Here is a 17,227-nt window from a genome sequence, read left to right as displayed (position 1 = left end):
AACGAAACAAATAATTAAGAACGCAGACAGTAGCCTAAAAGCGAATGCTAATCAGCGAGCTAGAAAAATTAAAACAAAAAACAAAAAACGGAGAATTCCCCGTGAGGGAAAAATAAGGGTACGCCGCCGCTTGAATTTGAACGAAATGAGGGAGTCAGTCCACCACGTGCTAGTCATGCACTCCATGCATGCTCCAGGTGACGTCACAGCCAGCTGGAAGAGAGTCGGTTGGCCATTCGCATTGCACGTGACTGTAGCGTGGACGCTTGAAAATGGGTCGAAAGGTTTGGCACAATTATCGACTTATTTGGCGATTTTATACTCAAATCACAACGAAGGAAATTGAAATTTAACTAATTCTCAAGAATTGTTTATAATGCAGCTGCGGAATTACCATTTTAAAAACTATTGTGAGCAATTTATGAATGACACACAAAAAACATAGAATATTACAAATTTCAATTATTGAAATATGTAATTGTTCACTGATTTAGATTTAATTCAATTCCTTTTGATAATTTTATGAATTTTCTTATCATTTCCATAACACTCTGCCTTTTTTTATTTTTATGTCTTTATATTTTAGTTAATTTTTTTTCTGAAAACACTAAAAATAATTTAGAAATATACTACTGAATACTTTTAATTCAGAAAAAAGGTGTGGTGTATTTAATTATGGCAAAGCACACTATGGCTATTAGGGCTATCTGCCTAAAGGGAGGGATACCTTCGTGGAGGACTTTCTAAGGGAAACTGGCTCGTATACACGTTATACATGGGGAAAACCACGAAAACACCCATGCAGCCAGCCCGTTCGCGGGATTCGAACCTCGGACCGAACTACCAGTGTTCAGCGACTTTACCGCTCGGCCGCTGGTGGGTCTAATCCAGAGAAAAGAAAGATCTATATTATATTCTACCTAAATACATAGACAAATTTTCTAAAATTAACTCAAACTTTAAACAGAAATTTTGTCCCAAATTGGTGAAATTTCGATTTTAGGTTAGAGTTAATTTTAGAAGTGCTAGTTCGTTCTAACTAATAATAATTAGTCCATTATGGTGGTGAGTGACCACCATAATGGACTTTCTTTTAAGTTGAAGTGAGTGAGTGAGGCTTTCTTTTAAGTTGAAGGCCTCGGATTCGAATCTCGCTTGTGTAGACAAAGACGAGGCTGTCCTATTCACTACGGTGGTTAGCGAAGTTGACTGCCATATCGTAGGGTCCGGATTCGAATCCAGGAGTCATGAAGTCATAGTTGTTTGCAAATGTACAGTGTTCTTGCGTGGGGTAATTAAAAAAATATCAGCTGAAAGTCCTTTCGAGAGTTCGGTAACAGAGGAAACAGTACGAGACCCTTGGATACCGTCCCCTGGAGTGTTCTTGATCGAAATTCGGATGGACATTCAACATTTTATAAATAAGTTATACTTATTTATATACTGCTATTATACTTATTTATATACTGCTTATATTATACTTATTTATATACTGCTATTTTTATATAATGATACTTTTATATAATGCTACTTATTTATACTTATTTATATAATAGGTATGACTAATGATAGGAGTTCTTTTCCTTTTGGCAATAGCGAATTCGAGTTTAAGTTCATGTTGGAACTTTATGTTCATGTCAGAACCTGATCTCGATTATGTTTATAGCAGGAAGATCAGTAGCAACAACAGGTATCAATGTTTATATCTAAAAAAAATAGTGTTTAGGCCGAATGAAGCATTTGAAATCCTTCGGTTGAAAATTTGTTGAGAGATTGTTGGTAGAGGAATAGGGGATACAAGACCTTCAGATTCCATGCTTCGAGGGTACTTTAAATTAAGTCTGGGACTGAACTAGATAGCAAATTCGAGCTGAGACACTAAGTCACTCAATATTTATGACCAGCGATAGGCATAAAGGCTATGAGGTGGTGGTCTGTCCGTTTCGTTGCTTCTGGCAAACAGTAACAAAAACCATCAATCAGTGTTCATTACATAAAAATATACTATAGTCTTTATACTGTCTACATTTGACAACAGTGAAATTACAAAATATAAAATCCTTTCATAACAAATATAAAACTATAAAGAACAATGGAACATTTAAATTCTGTATTTATTAAAGTTGCCTAAACAAATTCTCTACAAAAAAAATGCTTTTTCTATTTAAAATGATTTGATTTCCTTTTGTTAAAATATAAATAAAGTGCATGAAAACTATATGTTAACAGCTTTAATAAACTTAAATAGCTTCCCTTCGGTGTTAGTAGAAAAGAAAAATAAATTGCGTAATTTCTCATTTAGCGCCTTTTTTCAATAAATAACGAAGTAGTGTTTCCACAGCATACATAATTTTTTTTTTTTAGTAAAACATTTTCAACGGCAGTAAGATTACAAACAGAAAGATACTTTCTTTTTGTATAATATTGTTTTAACGCAGTAATTTTCTTGTTAATTATTAATCGAATGTTGAGGGTTTGTAATGTTTAGTCATCGCATGAATACTTTTTTCGCACTTGGAACTCATTTACTTCCTTTATTTTTCATTTTAAAATTGTGTAAAATAACATATTATTTTCGAAATAAATTCAGAATATAGTTATATAGTTATAGATCTTTGGTCTCAGACGTAGCATAACATTTAAAGCTATAACAAACTAAATACATTTAATAAGAAAAATCCGAGGAAAATTTTTTAAAAATAAATGAATAAATTCGAAAATGACGTTTCTAAATAAAAACTTCGAGACTAACACTGCGCTAAATTTTAATTAAAATCTTTGTATATAAATGTGGAACAGATACATGATAAAGAAGGTTAGATTAAAAATACTTTATTTTGTCTAATTTATGTCAAGTGGGCAAAATTCATGTAATGGGAAGCCTCCAATATAAAGTAATCACAATTACAGCGCTTTAAAATGCGTAAGTTTATCCAACCCGGCCCCCATATTAGAAAAACTTTCAGATGTGGAGTTCGTATTATTACCTTGAATAGTAGAATATAGAGCTGACAGAACTGATTTTTCGAAAAATTCGATAAGTCTCCCAGAAACAAAGGCAAACCATATGTAGATGTTTTAAAGTTTTTAAAAATTAGACGCAACTTATTACATAACAGCTGAATTGTAACAAAAATAGAAAAAATCTGAAAATATTCGTCAAAATTCCTCCAAATATTCTGTTCATGAATTATGCCACAAGAAGAAACTAGAAACCTAAACTATCCGAAATATTTTTATACAAAGCCACCAGCTTCAAATTTTAAAAAGGAAAAACAGCAGGATGAAAAATAAAACATTCTTGCATCAAAAAGAGGAAGTCAGGAGAACTAACACATTCACGTGAACAATGCATGTCAAATATACCCCAACATCGGTAATGATACACCGGGAACGAGCGGAGTTAAGACAAAAGCATGCTCCGTAGAGAAATTGAAACTTTCCCACGCTTTGGCGCGTTCTCTTCTGCCAGCAACCCTACGCGTGATAGGAGATGTGTGAGAGGAAGGGGATGAAGAAAAAAAGTTATTGTGAACTGAAGAGAAGTAACTTAAAGGAGCGCGTAACCGCTTATCGCACTATAGTACAAAGTTATCTGAGGAGAGTGAGCGTGATCCTTCCGTGATCTTTCCGAACGTGAACGACATCCTGGATTCGATTCATTCTTTTAAGCTTTGGTCGCCGATTAGCGAGTGTTTCGATTCAGAGCATAGACATCTAACATGGGAGAAAGCATAGCAGATCCCTCCACCTCTGCCCGGTGGTCAGCGGCAATGCAAAGTGATAAGATCGTCCCCCAGTGGAGCCTCAGACAGAGTTGTCTGTGTACGGTTAAGGATTCCATTCTCGGATGGAGCCGTGGTCGAAGGAACAGCGTGAGTGCACAATCAAGTGACGAGAATCCGTTCTTGGAGTATCCGATCGACCTCAGACATGAACTTCTCAACCACCTGTTGCGACTAAAACCAACCGGCAGAGAGCTTCTGAAAGCTGCTGAACTTCTCGTATCGTCCGGTATACCATCCTTTGACCTGAGCTGTTTGGATGACTGCAAATTCAAAGATGTGTGCACTGTCTTAGAAATTCTCACCAGGACTGGTGCATGCTTGAGAGAACTCATCCTTGCTGGACAGTGGATGTTTTATGACGTCAGTGGTTCATTAGTGAAACAAATATTGGAATCATGTCCTAATCTTCGATACTTAAAATTGCAGCATACCACGAGAGATGGTCATGAGTTAGAAATCGCTCTCAGGCACTGCCCGAAACTGCAAAGATTGGAGATCATGCATCCATCTGTCGACTTGGTAGATATTGAAAACTTTGGTAATACCATGCAAAATAATTCGGCTTTCGACAGTGTTCGAGAGAGCTTGATTGAGGTGAGGTTACCTTCATCTGTGAATGGCCAAGGTGTTTTGAAGCTTATGCAAATACTGCCAAATCTGCAATACATTTCGTGTACTTACCTTGATCAAGTGATAGACGAGTTAGAAGAAACCGAAGACTCAGCTTCCTGGCGTGAAAGAACATCAAGTATCCGAGGTTTTCATGTTTCCCTTCCAGTGTGTGAAGACACTGCAGAATTGGTAGTGGAATGGTTTCCTAACTTGGAAGAAATTTCTCTGGAAGTGCAAGAAGACATGGATCTTAAACCTCTCGCAAAGCTGTCGAAACTAAGATCTTTAGAACTGAAGAACAGTCCTACTATTCCAATTTCTTACATGGACGAAGTGCTTCCTCTTCTTGCCGCTTGTGGTAAAAAGCTTGTTAGTCTAAGCTTAGAAAGGTTCGACCTCATCGACCTTGCCAAAACAGCTACTTATTGTCCAAATCTTAGGTCTTTCAGTGCCCAGTGGTTTACTATTCTTAGTACAAGCATGGGGAGAGGTGGTAAGAAACAATTCCTTAACCTTCGATATCTTCGCTTAAGACCGAGGGTTAGTAGAAAGGTGACTCCAGAAGCCTGTGAAATTCTTCTTACCCACAGCCAGTGCCTTAAGCATCTGGAATTCTATTGCAGCTATGGACTAACGGACAGTTTAGTTAACAAACTTCTCAAAACAAATAAATTCACGCTGTTGAGGACTCTGCTGTTAAGACATGGTCACGGTTTATCTTCAAATGGAATCTTGCAACTTACCAGAGCAGCACAAAATCTTCGTGTGTGGGATGTAGGTATGATCTATTCCAAACAGTCTAATACATGATGTAACATGTTTTTTAAAACTATCTTCATTTATGTGGGTTAAAATAGAAGACCATTCGAAACTAGTCAACAAGAGAAATAACACTGCCAAAGAAAGTCATTTGGTTTTTATGTTAGTCATTTCGTGATGAATTACTGTGTGAAAGTTTTCGAAAATAATTTAACTGTTGTTTACAGGAACAAATATGTGTAAAATGTGTAGTGCAATCGTGCAGTACTGCAAATGGAAAAAAATCAAATATACGTGAAGTCAAGAAATTGTATAATTTTAAAAATGTTGCTGAAAAATTGGGATTATACACCTTGTTTCTATCATCTGATTGTATTTTCCATTTTTTAAATTGGAGTGCATTTTTGGACTGAATTTATGAATATGTTTAGTTTAATTTTTTGCATTTTAAAACGTAAATAACCGGTGATTTAATTTTACATAATGTTAAGAATTTCTAAACATGTTTATAAGTATTTTGTGCCTTAATATTTAGTGAATATAAATTACCAAAAGTAATCTGAATAATATACTCGATTACAATATAAACAAGCTATGACTTGAAAAGAAGGTTCATTGAGTAAATATGTATTGGATAAATAACATAAATTCTCTAAAAAAAATGTGCCTTAAATGAAAACTGATTGCAAACATATGTTGAAACAAATTGTGTATTGTACGAACAATTGATGAATTTTGTTAAATATTTTATACTTTTGAAATTCTTATTTATTATTTAGTTTTAAAGTAATCATAATTTAAAATATAACTTTTTAATTAAACTGCATAAAATATCTTATGAGTATTTATGTATTGGAAGTCAAGTTATCTCTGTTAATTACTTTCAGAAAAGTATCTTAAGAGTAATTTTAAGAGTGATGTGCAATATGGCGAATAATATTTTAATGCTCAGTCTGTCTTAATAATATTGCTTTGAATGCAAACCTAAATTCTTTTTTCCAAAATGCAATTAGAATCTGGAATAATATACATATCGTAAATGTTATAACAGATATTTTGGAAATACACAATTTTAAATAAGTATTTTTATATGAAAATTTTGATAGAACTATTTCATTTTATATAAAATGTTTACTCTGAATATTTCAATTTTAAATGAATCTTAGAGCTCATTTGTTCATTCCATAAATTTGCTCAACTTTTTTTTTAAATTTGTAATTACCATTATTTAGAATATTTTTTGATAAACATTCCTCTGAAATATCTTTGTATTTTGAAGCTCATAAACCATAATAGTTTTAAAAATAACTACTAGGATTATTTAAAATATTGTAATGTTTTGAGACTGAAATGAAAACAATATTTCATATATCATACATTGTTACGCCCTGTAACCATTATTTGTAACCATTATTTAGAATAATTTTTGATAAACATTCCTCTGAAATATCTTTGTAATTTGAAGCATGTAAAACCGTAATATTTTTTTAAAATAACTACCAGGATCATTTAAAAAATACTGATGTCTTGGGACTGAATTTGAAACAATTTTTCTTGTGTCTTGCATTGTCACATTCAAAGAAATGTATAGAGCCTTACAATCCACTAGTGTGATAGTGTGATCTCTGTGATAGTTTGAAGTGAAGTGAAACATAAAAACACTCGTGCTGATCGAAAAATTGTCATTTTAAACATATGTTGTTATAAATGACTCAAGCTTAAAGGTTTTTCTATTAAATAATTTATAAAAAATATTTCTTGTGTTTTTTATTCCTTAAATATGCCTTTGGTAAAACTTTATGATATTTGAATGAAATCAACAAATTTTTATTGCTTTTAAGTATACCTTTGATAATACTTCATGATATTTGGTTGAAATCAACAAATTTTTATTGCTTAAGTATGGATTTTAGAAATTCACTTCATATAAATTAATGTATTAAATAATGCTAAATTATAAAAAGTTATATATTATATATACTACAGCTTATAAAGTAAGTGTATTAATTAATGGTAAATTACGAAAATTAATATGATACATACTACAGCTTGAATATATAAAATTTCTGAAAGAAGTTAATTTATGGTGCACTAACTGCTGATAGCTATAATTGTAAATAAAATTACTTAGTGTAATTGTTTGTTATCGGAACATTGCTGCAGTGTTTAGTTATGGAAACATTACGATCGTGTACTTTCAAAACGGACCCGACTGAGTTACGTTCTGTAATATGTGAAAGAAAAAATGCTCTTTCTAAGAATAACAAAAACATAAATTTACTTACAGAAAATGCAAGCACATTACTAGTTCACATATAAACGGTTATAGTTCACTTTACAAAACAGGAACATACTGTTGCCAGTCCTTTGCAGCGAAGTATTGGCATCAAAGGATGCGGCTCGTAATAGTCATTATGTTTTGCTGCAAAATATTACTAAGGTGTATCATTTGCATTAATTTCGGTTGCAATTTATATTAGTATTAGACAAGAGAATGAATTCACTGTGTTAGTAGTAAACACATATATAGGAATCTTTAAAAATCTATAAAAGGAAGAAGTAATCCTGTATCATAAACTGCTAGTTTAATTAGATTTGCAAACGATAACAGTTTATTACATTGTTATTGTTCTACGGGTGTTATCCAGTGTGGGATTTACGTATAAGCTACAACTTAGGCCCAAGCTATAGCTTAGGGTCCCCCAAAAATTTAAAATATAGTATAACAAACTTATAAAGGGCACCATATTTCAAATAGCTTAAAGTCTCATCAAGTATATATCCGGCTCTGGTGTTACCTTTTACATCTCGAAATAGAAATAAAATTTAACACCATAAAAATTGTGAATTTGCACCAGAAAAATCATGTATGTAAATTAACGTGTCAGTATACATTCAGTGTGAAATGGGTGAGTCGGTGAAATTTTTTTTTAATAAAAACTATTACCTTTTACTTTTTGTTAATTTTTAGTACTCATTGCTTACAGCACCGATACACACAGCAACTTTAGATGATCAATTAAATTGATAAATCACATAATTCAGATAACTGTACAGAGCCCACATCCGTTGGGAGACAGATAAAGCCATTTAGAATGGCAACACAGGAAGGAAGTAAAAGGCTGCGTTATAAAAGTAATCAATTTTTTTTTTTCAAATATAAACTTAGCACTTCAAATTTACAAGCACGTGGAATACTTAATTATTTATTTTGTAATTTAGTAATAGCAATTATTACTACTTTAATATTTTACCTAAAATATGCCAAAAATGCTTACAGCTCTTATCCACAGATGAAAACAAAAGTCAGCCTGACTGCCGAATATGAATAAACAAAGCTGACTTTGGCTGATCTCGCCGTATGTCAGCGCTATGTGCATTGTTCATGAATCGCATTTGCAGATTAAATTTTAATGCAAACTAAAAACATAGTAAACAAAACTACATGATTTGACAAATATTAACAGTTATTGAGTTTCAGGCTTTTAAAACCTGGAAAAAAGTCTGAAAATTTGGAGTTTTGTTTATTACCATTTTAATACTAAATCGATATAAAGATTTAGAGGTATCTCTATTGATACTTCCTAGTATTGTTATCTGTATTCACCATTTAAAACTGATCTGTTAATTTCAAGTAATAATAATAAGAAATGAGATAAACTAAATTGAGTTTTATAAATCTCTGTCAGACAGAAAGCATAAAAGCGAAATTCTATTGGTGTGTGTGGGGGGGGGATTATTCACAATAAGCAACCACTATGGAGATTGAATGACGTTCTTGTAATTCGCTAATGAGTATATTCGAGAATCCAAGTTGAAAACAATCTAGATTATAAATCTGTAAAATACGTGCGTTTTTATACTTTGAGATACCGTATTCTCCATAATTTTTTTCAAAAATTGGGAAATAAAAAATTGTTAAAAAGACTAAGATGAACGAAAAACTTGTCACGATGAACGAAATTCTTGTCAGATGAAGCGATTTCTCAAATCTGGAAGTTGTTCTTTCTCACCAAACTGTGCAAATGAATTATAGCCTCTTGATACGGAAATAATTCAATCTTTTATACTAAAATATCAATATATTGTGGAAAGTTTGAAAACATTAGATTCTGACATTTTAGCCATGTTTTCAATGCATTCAGTTTTCACCAACATTCAGTGAAGAAAGTGATATCAGCCACGATCAGTATAGTAATTGGTTAAAAAAAAATTATAAAAATTTTATATTCATGCGTGCATGACATGTTGTTTATACGTTTCCCTTGGCATGACAGCGTCAATGGTGGTATCATTCTAGAAGGTCGTTTTTTAGTTCCGAATACACTTAATATGAAATATTTTCCCCATTATTTATTCTTTTTGCCTGAAAGATAAGGTTTATTTTTCGACATAAAAGAGAAGGTAACGTATAAACTACCTGTCTTTCAAATAAAGCTATAATTTTAGAAAAGAAATGGATTAAGCTTTGTTAAGTCAAGTATTAGTTTTCTTCAACTTTATTCAACAACTTCAACGTGTTTTTATTTCTATGAATTTCAGTTATGTAGAGAAATTCTTATGCTTTATGTTATGGACATTTTGATATTTCTATAAGTAAAAGCATTTATGGTTTTTCTAATTAAAATATATCAATTTCCTACAAAGAGCTTTAATTACATACTGTATAATGAAACAAAAATAATTTTCTATATATTTAAGCACACTACGTTATTAAGAACCATTGTTCATAGTTGACTTCTTTTTTAAAACTGTTAATTTGCAAAAGTTAAATGCTAAAAACATAACGATGTTAATTCCAAATGTTTAATTTATTAACGTAGAAGATGACAAGCTTCAAAAACACGCACCTTTTTTAAACAAGCATTTTTTCACAGACTTCAGTAGCTTCCGAGTTCCTTAAGTTATTTTAATGAAGAGAATAAATGGAACCAACATATAGCAAATATCAGAATTTTTATGAAAATCTGCTGCTTGGTTAGGTTATCACACGAAAATAATTTAAAGCTATCAGCTTTAGAAGAAATAGCTTCATACAAGATTTTCGAAGGAAAACTGGTTCATACTGATGCTATGGATGAGAAATACTGCAGAACTCTTGTAGAGTAACTAGATTATCGAAGGAGGAAACAGGAAAAATTAACAGTGCTGATATGCGGAATCTGGACATTACGTTTGCTAGTCGGACTTCCAGTTACTCCACAAAGACATACGGTAAGGAAGGCGATAACTCCCTTACATTATCCCCTATTTAAAGTGATACTGGACATAGTCGCCATATCCATGTGATGATGAATTATCGTTCATCACATATTTTAGCTTCGGTGCCAATTGGATAATAATTAGCTCTGTCAAATCAAAAAATCTGATGTCTACACCACATGTACGGAATGTTAAATTATACGCAGTTTTTCCTGCATTTCATTTAAACTTATTTCCTCGAATTTCATTAGAGATATATTTCTCATTCAATTAATTCTGTTCTCAGTTCGCGACAAGGCAAAAATACATAAAAGCTCAAAATAATTTCATTAAAAATTGAAAAATATAGAAAAAATAAATAAATAAAACACCAAATACAAATAAAACAATAAAAAAATTTACATTTAAAATTAGAGTTTCTACGCAAAAACAAGAGGCTTAATTCGATCAGCAGGCAACAAGGCAGATTTCTCGGTGCACAAAAATGAAAGTATGGTTTTGGTCCAACTTGGCAAAAAGGCTCTGAAGGTGCAGAAACTGAATTCACTATTCTGCTAAGTTTCAAACGTAAACAAATATAGTTGCTATGGTAAACAAAAATTAGGTTTAGCCTCACTTAAACAACTTTTAAATTGTTGATAATTCTACAACTATTGCATGCAGATTAACTAAAGGCATAAAAACATTAACCGGAAGATAAGAACAACATAATTCAATCATTTTAAAAGAAAAAAAAAGGAAGCACAATTTAAAAACATATAAAAATTTTTAAAAACTGAGCTCACTGAGCCAAGTAACAGATTGGGTTATATACATATATTTATATACTTTTGGTGTTGCCGATTGCAACCAAAAAGGGAGGTGCATATCTATATGTTATAGCAGTCTTATATACAAAATTTCAACGTTCTAAGGCTATTCGTTTTTGAGTTATGCGAGATACATGCATATGTACGTACGTACAGACGTACGGCGCCATGATGTACGTACAAACGCCATGAAAAAATTCTGTTCTCAATCCATTTTAAATCAGTTTTATTATTCGTTTGGAGAAAAAGAGTCCTTTATTCTGTCCTTACGTACAGATGCCACGCCCAAACTTCGTTAAATTGCATTCGATAGCGGTCAAAATGGATATTTTCGTTGAAATATGATATCCGGAATTTTCGTGATTACAATGCTTCCTAGGAGAAATAAGCAATGACTTTGCCGGGATTTGAACTTCGGTCCTCTTGACCGCTAACCGGACGTGCTTCTAATTTCATCGCGATGGGAGGCAGTAAGGTAGGAGAGAAATCCTTTACAGTCTCTCCTGTTAAAGGGCTACTGGACTCATCTGTGACCTGGCATTCGATCTCCGAACCTCCCGATTGCTAGGCGGACCGACTTCCAATAACACCATGAAGGCATGCAGTAAGGAAGGAGAAAAATCCCTTATACTCTTTTGTTACCAGCCTGCTAAATCACTGAAATTGGACTCAGATGATTTGGTTTAATCTAATTTTAAATTTTTTAATGAGGCCAACTCCATTAATATCATAGAACCATTCTAATTTGGATACTTGTTTACTATGATTAGAAAAAATAGAATTTTCCTTAAACAAAACTGTGAATTTTCTTATTGGAACTCAATAAATTTCTGATCATTTTAATTATTAAATATGGAAATTTTCCGAAATAAAATTTATGTAAGTTGCACTTCTTGTTCCTCAGAAAAAATTGTGGAACCTTGGTTCTTTTATCTCGAATTAGAATTGAGAGATTACGTTACTTTACAAATATATGCTTTTAATATTAAAATAAAATTTCATTCTATGAAAAAACAGCTGGTAAATGTTTTGAAATTTTAAACTAACATTTGGAATATGATATATCTGAAAGACCGTTCGCTTTCTTAGTGACTTCAGATTTGAACTTAATTTAACTCGGGAAAAGTTTATAAGAACTTTTTATCATAGAAGAATGCTTACCTTTCATTGATAAACTCTTGAGATAGTTTAAGCTGGACCTGATAGAAACCGGAGAGAATATGTGCAACTATCCCGTTTTACCTAAGAGTTTTGAAAGACAAAAACGAAACCGTTAGCATTCGACAACTTAACCAGTGGGGTCTCGATGTACCTTTGTAAGGATCTTAAGTTTTACTAACGTTTATTTTATTTTAAATCTTTACTATCACTTCTTATTTTCTACTTCCGGCCAGAATTATAAGCGTGAAGGAGTTTATGCAAAGTTGTCTGGCGAACGCCAAGTATTTAAGTGTGGCCTTTTTGCCAAGCAGAAGAGAGGAAGCCGTGAGTTCGAAGCAGGCCGCTTACCTTAGAAGTTACGCAGTTGCTACTTTGCCTTCCAGGCCAGAGGTTTTAATCCTCTTGATAAATTAAACGTATTGTAGTGTTCACAGTCTCTGTGCTACATACGCTTTCTGTTATTATAAGGCCAATCTTATTCTAAAGTTAAATTAGAGTTTAGTTTTATTTTGATATCTTTTAAGTTAGACCCTGAGTGGAGGGTCATTGTATTCCGAAGTACGGAAGTCATTGTATATAAAGAAAAAAATAAAGGGTTTTGTATACCCTTCGTCTGTATCCTGTCTACTTACTACAATTAGTGAACATAGCTTTAGTAAGCTCTCTGTTCTAGTCAGGTCATTGTATGTTTCCGAAGAAGGTTAGAAGAAACATTGAACCTGATAGTGGCGCCCGACGAAGAATAACCATGGCCGAGTTTCAAGAAGAACCTGTGCTGCCTGCAGAAACAGCTCAGAATCCAGAAATGCCAGCTGCCGCCCTGGAAGGATTTGGGTATATTGTCCAGACCATGCGCGCTTCGATGAAACCAGAAGCAACGTTTAATGGAAACTCACAGGTAACCAGTTTTTTGGAAAAATTGGATGACCACTTCATGCTCTACCCCGTGCACGAGTTTCAAAAAGTTACCTTAGCTACCAGCGCTTTGAGGGGCCAAGCGCTTAACTGGTTCAAATGTATCGGCAGAAGTCTCTTGGGTCAAGCAGGAAGTCCCACCTATACCTACGAAAATTTCAAGACTGCCCTACTAAAAGCCTTCCCTGTTGTAAGGGATCGTGCGAAATTAGAAACAGAACTTTTCAGTATATATCAACAAAGAATGGAAAACATCTCGAGCTTTATTTTAAGAAAAATTCACGTTTTCAAGCTCTTGTATGGAAACCGTCCGGATCCTGAAATAATTCAAGTGATTTTGCCGAGATTACTACCCCAAGTGCAAGACTTTATTGAATTGAGAAATCCGACTACACTGGAAAAATTATTTGAGCTGGCAATCCAGTTTGAAAGTAGAAGAACGGCGGACGTCGAAAGAAGACGCCAATATCAACAGCGAAACCAATTTGGTACGCCAAGACTACAGCAAACTCAAGCACATGGCTACGGAGAAAAAGCGAATCAGTGGGCAAGGAAACCCGAGCATTCAAAAACAGCCGGCGAACGTCGACAGTTCAATAGCAACCCAGGAAAAAAGTCTCAAGGCCAGTGGAGAAAGAAGGAAAGCACCGAAAGGAAAAATAATTTAAACTAAAACGGATTTCTGCTGACGAGAGGGTGCGAAAATCCGAAGGCCACGAAAACCCCTCTTCCTACAAGTTAAATACAGTAATGGTGAAAAATTTAACTCTTCCGAAGATTGAAGTCTTGGTAAATAATATCCCGGCCACCGCACTCCTGGATACCGGCGCGCAGTGTTCCTGTGTGGCAGAAGTCTTTTTTAGAAAGTATTTTCGCAAAAACCGCATATATAATGCGGATAATACAACAGTATTAGCGGCGCAAGGAGAACAATGTAAGTGCGTAGGTAAAGTACCTTTGTACATCCGTATCAAGGACGAACAAGTAAAGGTGATGTTTTTTATAGTAAAGAATTTGCAAGCACACTTAATACTAGGAATAGACTTTCTTTCAGACGCACAAGCTACACTGGATTTTAATGAAGCGTCTCTTAAGCTGACGATGAAACCAGTGCGTGTAGAAAAGGTTGAACCGCCAAGGTTAAATCTCGACCACCTGCCTAATGAGGAGCAAGATAGAATCCGACAAGTGGTAAGTGAATTTGCTTCCTTATTTAGTGATATTCCAGGATTTACCCAGGTTACTAACCATAGTATTGACACCGGAGATGCATTGCCGGTTCGTCAAAAACCATACCGGTATGATAAGAATAAGGAAAAAATTATAGAATGGCATATTACCGATATGCTACGTAAAAAGATCGTAACGCCTATCTCAAGTAGTTATGCTAGTCCGGTGGTTTTATGTAAGAAAAATAATGATTATCCTTTGGAGCATCCAAAAAGGTGGAGATTCGCTATTGATTACCGTAAATTAAATTCCATAACGAAATATCCGGTATATCCGTTACCGATTATAGAAGAAATTTAAAGGAACATAAAATCAACCAAATTTATGACAACTTTAGACTTAACGAATGGTTATTTTCAAATAGGGATCCGGCCTGAGGACGTGCCTAAGACTGCTTTTATAACCAAGCCTGGCACTTATGCATTTTTGCGAATGCCGTTTGGCCTTTCAGGCGCCCCAGCAACATTTCAGCGATGCATGGACATTGTGTTAAGACCTGTTCTCGGAAAGTCCACATTTATCTATTTAGACGATATCATTATTACTAGTGATAATCTAGACCAACATGTACAGGATTTAAGACAGGTGTTTTCTTTATTAAATGAGGCCGGTCTAAAAGTTAATGTCGAAAAATGCAAATTTGCAGCCCCTGAATTAAAATATTTAGGTTACAAAATATCGCAAAAAGGGATCGAGACAGATGAATCAAAAATAATCGCTGTACAAAAGTATCCGACTCCAAACACGGCAAAGAAGCTCTCTTCTTTTCTAGGACTTTGTTCATATTATAGGTCCTTTATAAAAGATTTTGCGGCTATCGCTGAGCCATTGTTAAAATTAAAAAGGAAAAAGGCAAGATTCTCGTGGACGGCCGAAGCCAATAGTGCTTTCGAAAAATTAAAACAAGCATTAACGCAAGCCCCTGTGTTGAAATTTCCTGAAAAGGATGAAAATTTAGAAATTTCAGCGGATGCTTCGGATTATGCGGTAGGAGCGGCACTTTCGCAAAATCAGCAGCCAGTAGCATTTTTTAGCCGAACTTTAAATCAAACACAAAGAAACTATTCCGCGACCGAGAGAGAGGCACTTGCAGTTCTGTTAGCAGTGCAAAAGTTCCGAGTCTATTTTGGAAAGGCGCCGATAACAGTATATTCTGATCATGCGGCGGTAACTAGATTGTACTCTGGAAAAAATTTATCCCCAAGGTTAATAAGATGGGCACTCAAGCTGCAAGAATATAATCTGGTAATCAAGCATACCCCCGGAAAGGAAAATATCGTAGCAGATGCCCTGTCACGAATTAAATTAGACGAACAGGGTAATACCGTAAAAGTTGCAATGCTGACAGCGTGTACAATAAATTCCCGAGAAACTGTAATAACCGAACTGGGTAAGGATCCTGAGTTTGGAAGTATTTATGAGTATTTGAAGGATCCTGAAAATTTTAGCCACCAAGATATTGTGGCGATAAGAAATAGGGCGGCCCATTACGAACTAATAGATGGTCTATTATTTTATACAAAAACTACGAATTCCAACAACGAATTTCGACCTGTTATCCCAGCTAGTCTTAGATTAAATATCCTGCAAGAGCTCCATGACAACCCTTTAGCTTCTCATGCTGGTATTCGAAAAACTACTCAACGCGTACGCGAGGCAGTCTACTTTCCTGAACTGCAAAAGTTAACAAGGGCGTATGTCCAGTCCTGCCCAACATGTCAAGCCGTTAATTATATTAATTTCCGCCCGGCCGGGTTTCTAAATAGTATTAAATCCGAATTTCCAAATGAAATAATCGGCATCGATTTATTGGGCCCTTTCCCAAAAAGTCAGTTAAACAAAAGTCGCTATCTCCTTGTTATAGTTCATCATTTTAGTAAATGGACCGAAATTGTTCCCTTAAAACGAGCCTCCGCGAAATTAGTTACCGATTCTATTTTAAATAAATATATTTTAAAATACGGGGCGCCCCTAAAAGTTATATCGGATAATGGTCCTCAATTTGTAAGTAATATATTTGAAGACATGTGCCAAAAACTGGGCATACGTCATTTAAAAATGGTCCCGTATCGGCCGCAATCAAATATAGCGGAACGGGTCAACAGAAATATAGTGAAAATTATGCGTAGTTATGTTAAAAATTTTCATAAAAGCTGGGATAACTATGTCAATGAATTTGCTTTCGCCCTTAGGACCGCAAAACATGATACAACGGGCAAAACTCCTGCTGAGTTATTTCTAGGCAGAAAGGTTATAACACCGTTAGATAAACTATTTTATGTGCAACAAAGAGCCCCAGAATTTAAAATGGGTGATATAGAAAAACTAATAAAAGAAGCAAAAAAGAATACGGAAGTAGCACAAAGAAAACAAAAATTGTATTATGACTTGAAACGACGGGGAGTAACTTATAAAGTAGGGGATGAAGTACTAAAAATTAAGCATTCACTTTCTTCAGCACCAGAAGATAAAACTGCCAAATTATTTCCACGCTTTGAAGGACCATATGTTATAGAAAAAATAACTCACGCTGTTGTAGTGTTAAAGGCAAGAAATGGTGAAACCTGTTCCGCAAACATTGACCAGATAAAACCATTCTATGACCGTAATAAAATGCAAATCTTTTCAGATCTTTTGCAGGATCCGGTACGGCAGACACCGCAGGTACAAGTTCCAGAGGTGGGAAAACGACAAGTACAAGGGCAAGCCAATGAGAGACAGAAGCAAGTGAAAAGAAAATTGCCCCGCGGA

The 17,227-nt window shown here is 34.3% G+C and overlaps 2 protein-coding genes across 2 annotated transcripts in view; one reads left to right on the top strand and one right to left on the bottom strand.

Moving 5' to 3' along the window:
• Positions 1–17,227, bottom strand: part of Ddr (discoidin domain-containing receptor 2) — a 933,786-nt gene that overhangs the window by 777,493 nt on the left and 139,066 nt on the right. The window lies entirely within an intron of this gene.
• LOC118199814 (uncharacterized) lies at positions 3,536–6,913 on the top strand. Its single transcript, XM_035371675.2, has one exon. It carries the CDS (start codon positions 3,723–3,725, stop codon positions 5,208–5,210), a length of 1,488 nt encoding a protein of 495 aa, XP_035227566.2. The 5' UTR covers positions 3,536–3,722; the 3' UTR covers positions 5,211–6,913.

The sequence above is a fragment of the Stegodyphus dumicola genome, chromosome 12 (assembly GCF_044657685.1).
Source record: "Stegodyphus dumicola isolate Sdum_Otavi_A_Nest chromosome 12, ASM4465768v1".
In the NCBI taxonomy this organism is placed as follows: Eukaryota; Metazoa; Arthropoda; class Arachnida; order Araneae; family Eresidae; genus Stegodyphus; species Stegodyphus dumicola.
This window is presented reverse-complemented; position numbering and strand designations above follow the sequence as displayed.

What these genes read in the sequence shown, in the direction of transcription:
- LOC118199814 (XM_035371675.2), top strand. Translation starts at nt 3,723, where the DNA reads ATGGGAGAAAGCATAGCAGATCCCTCCACCTCTGCCCGGTGGTCAGCG.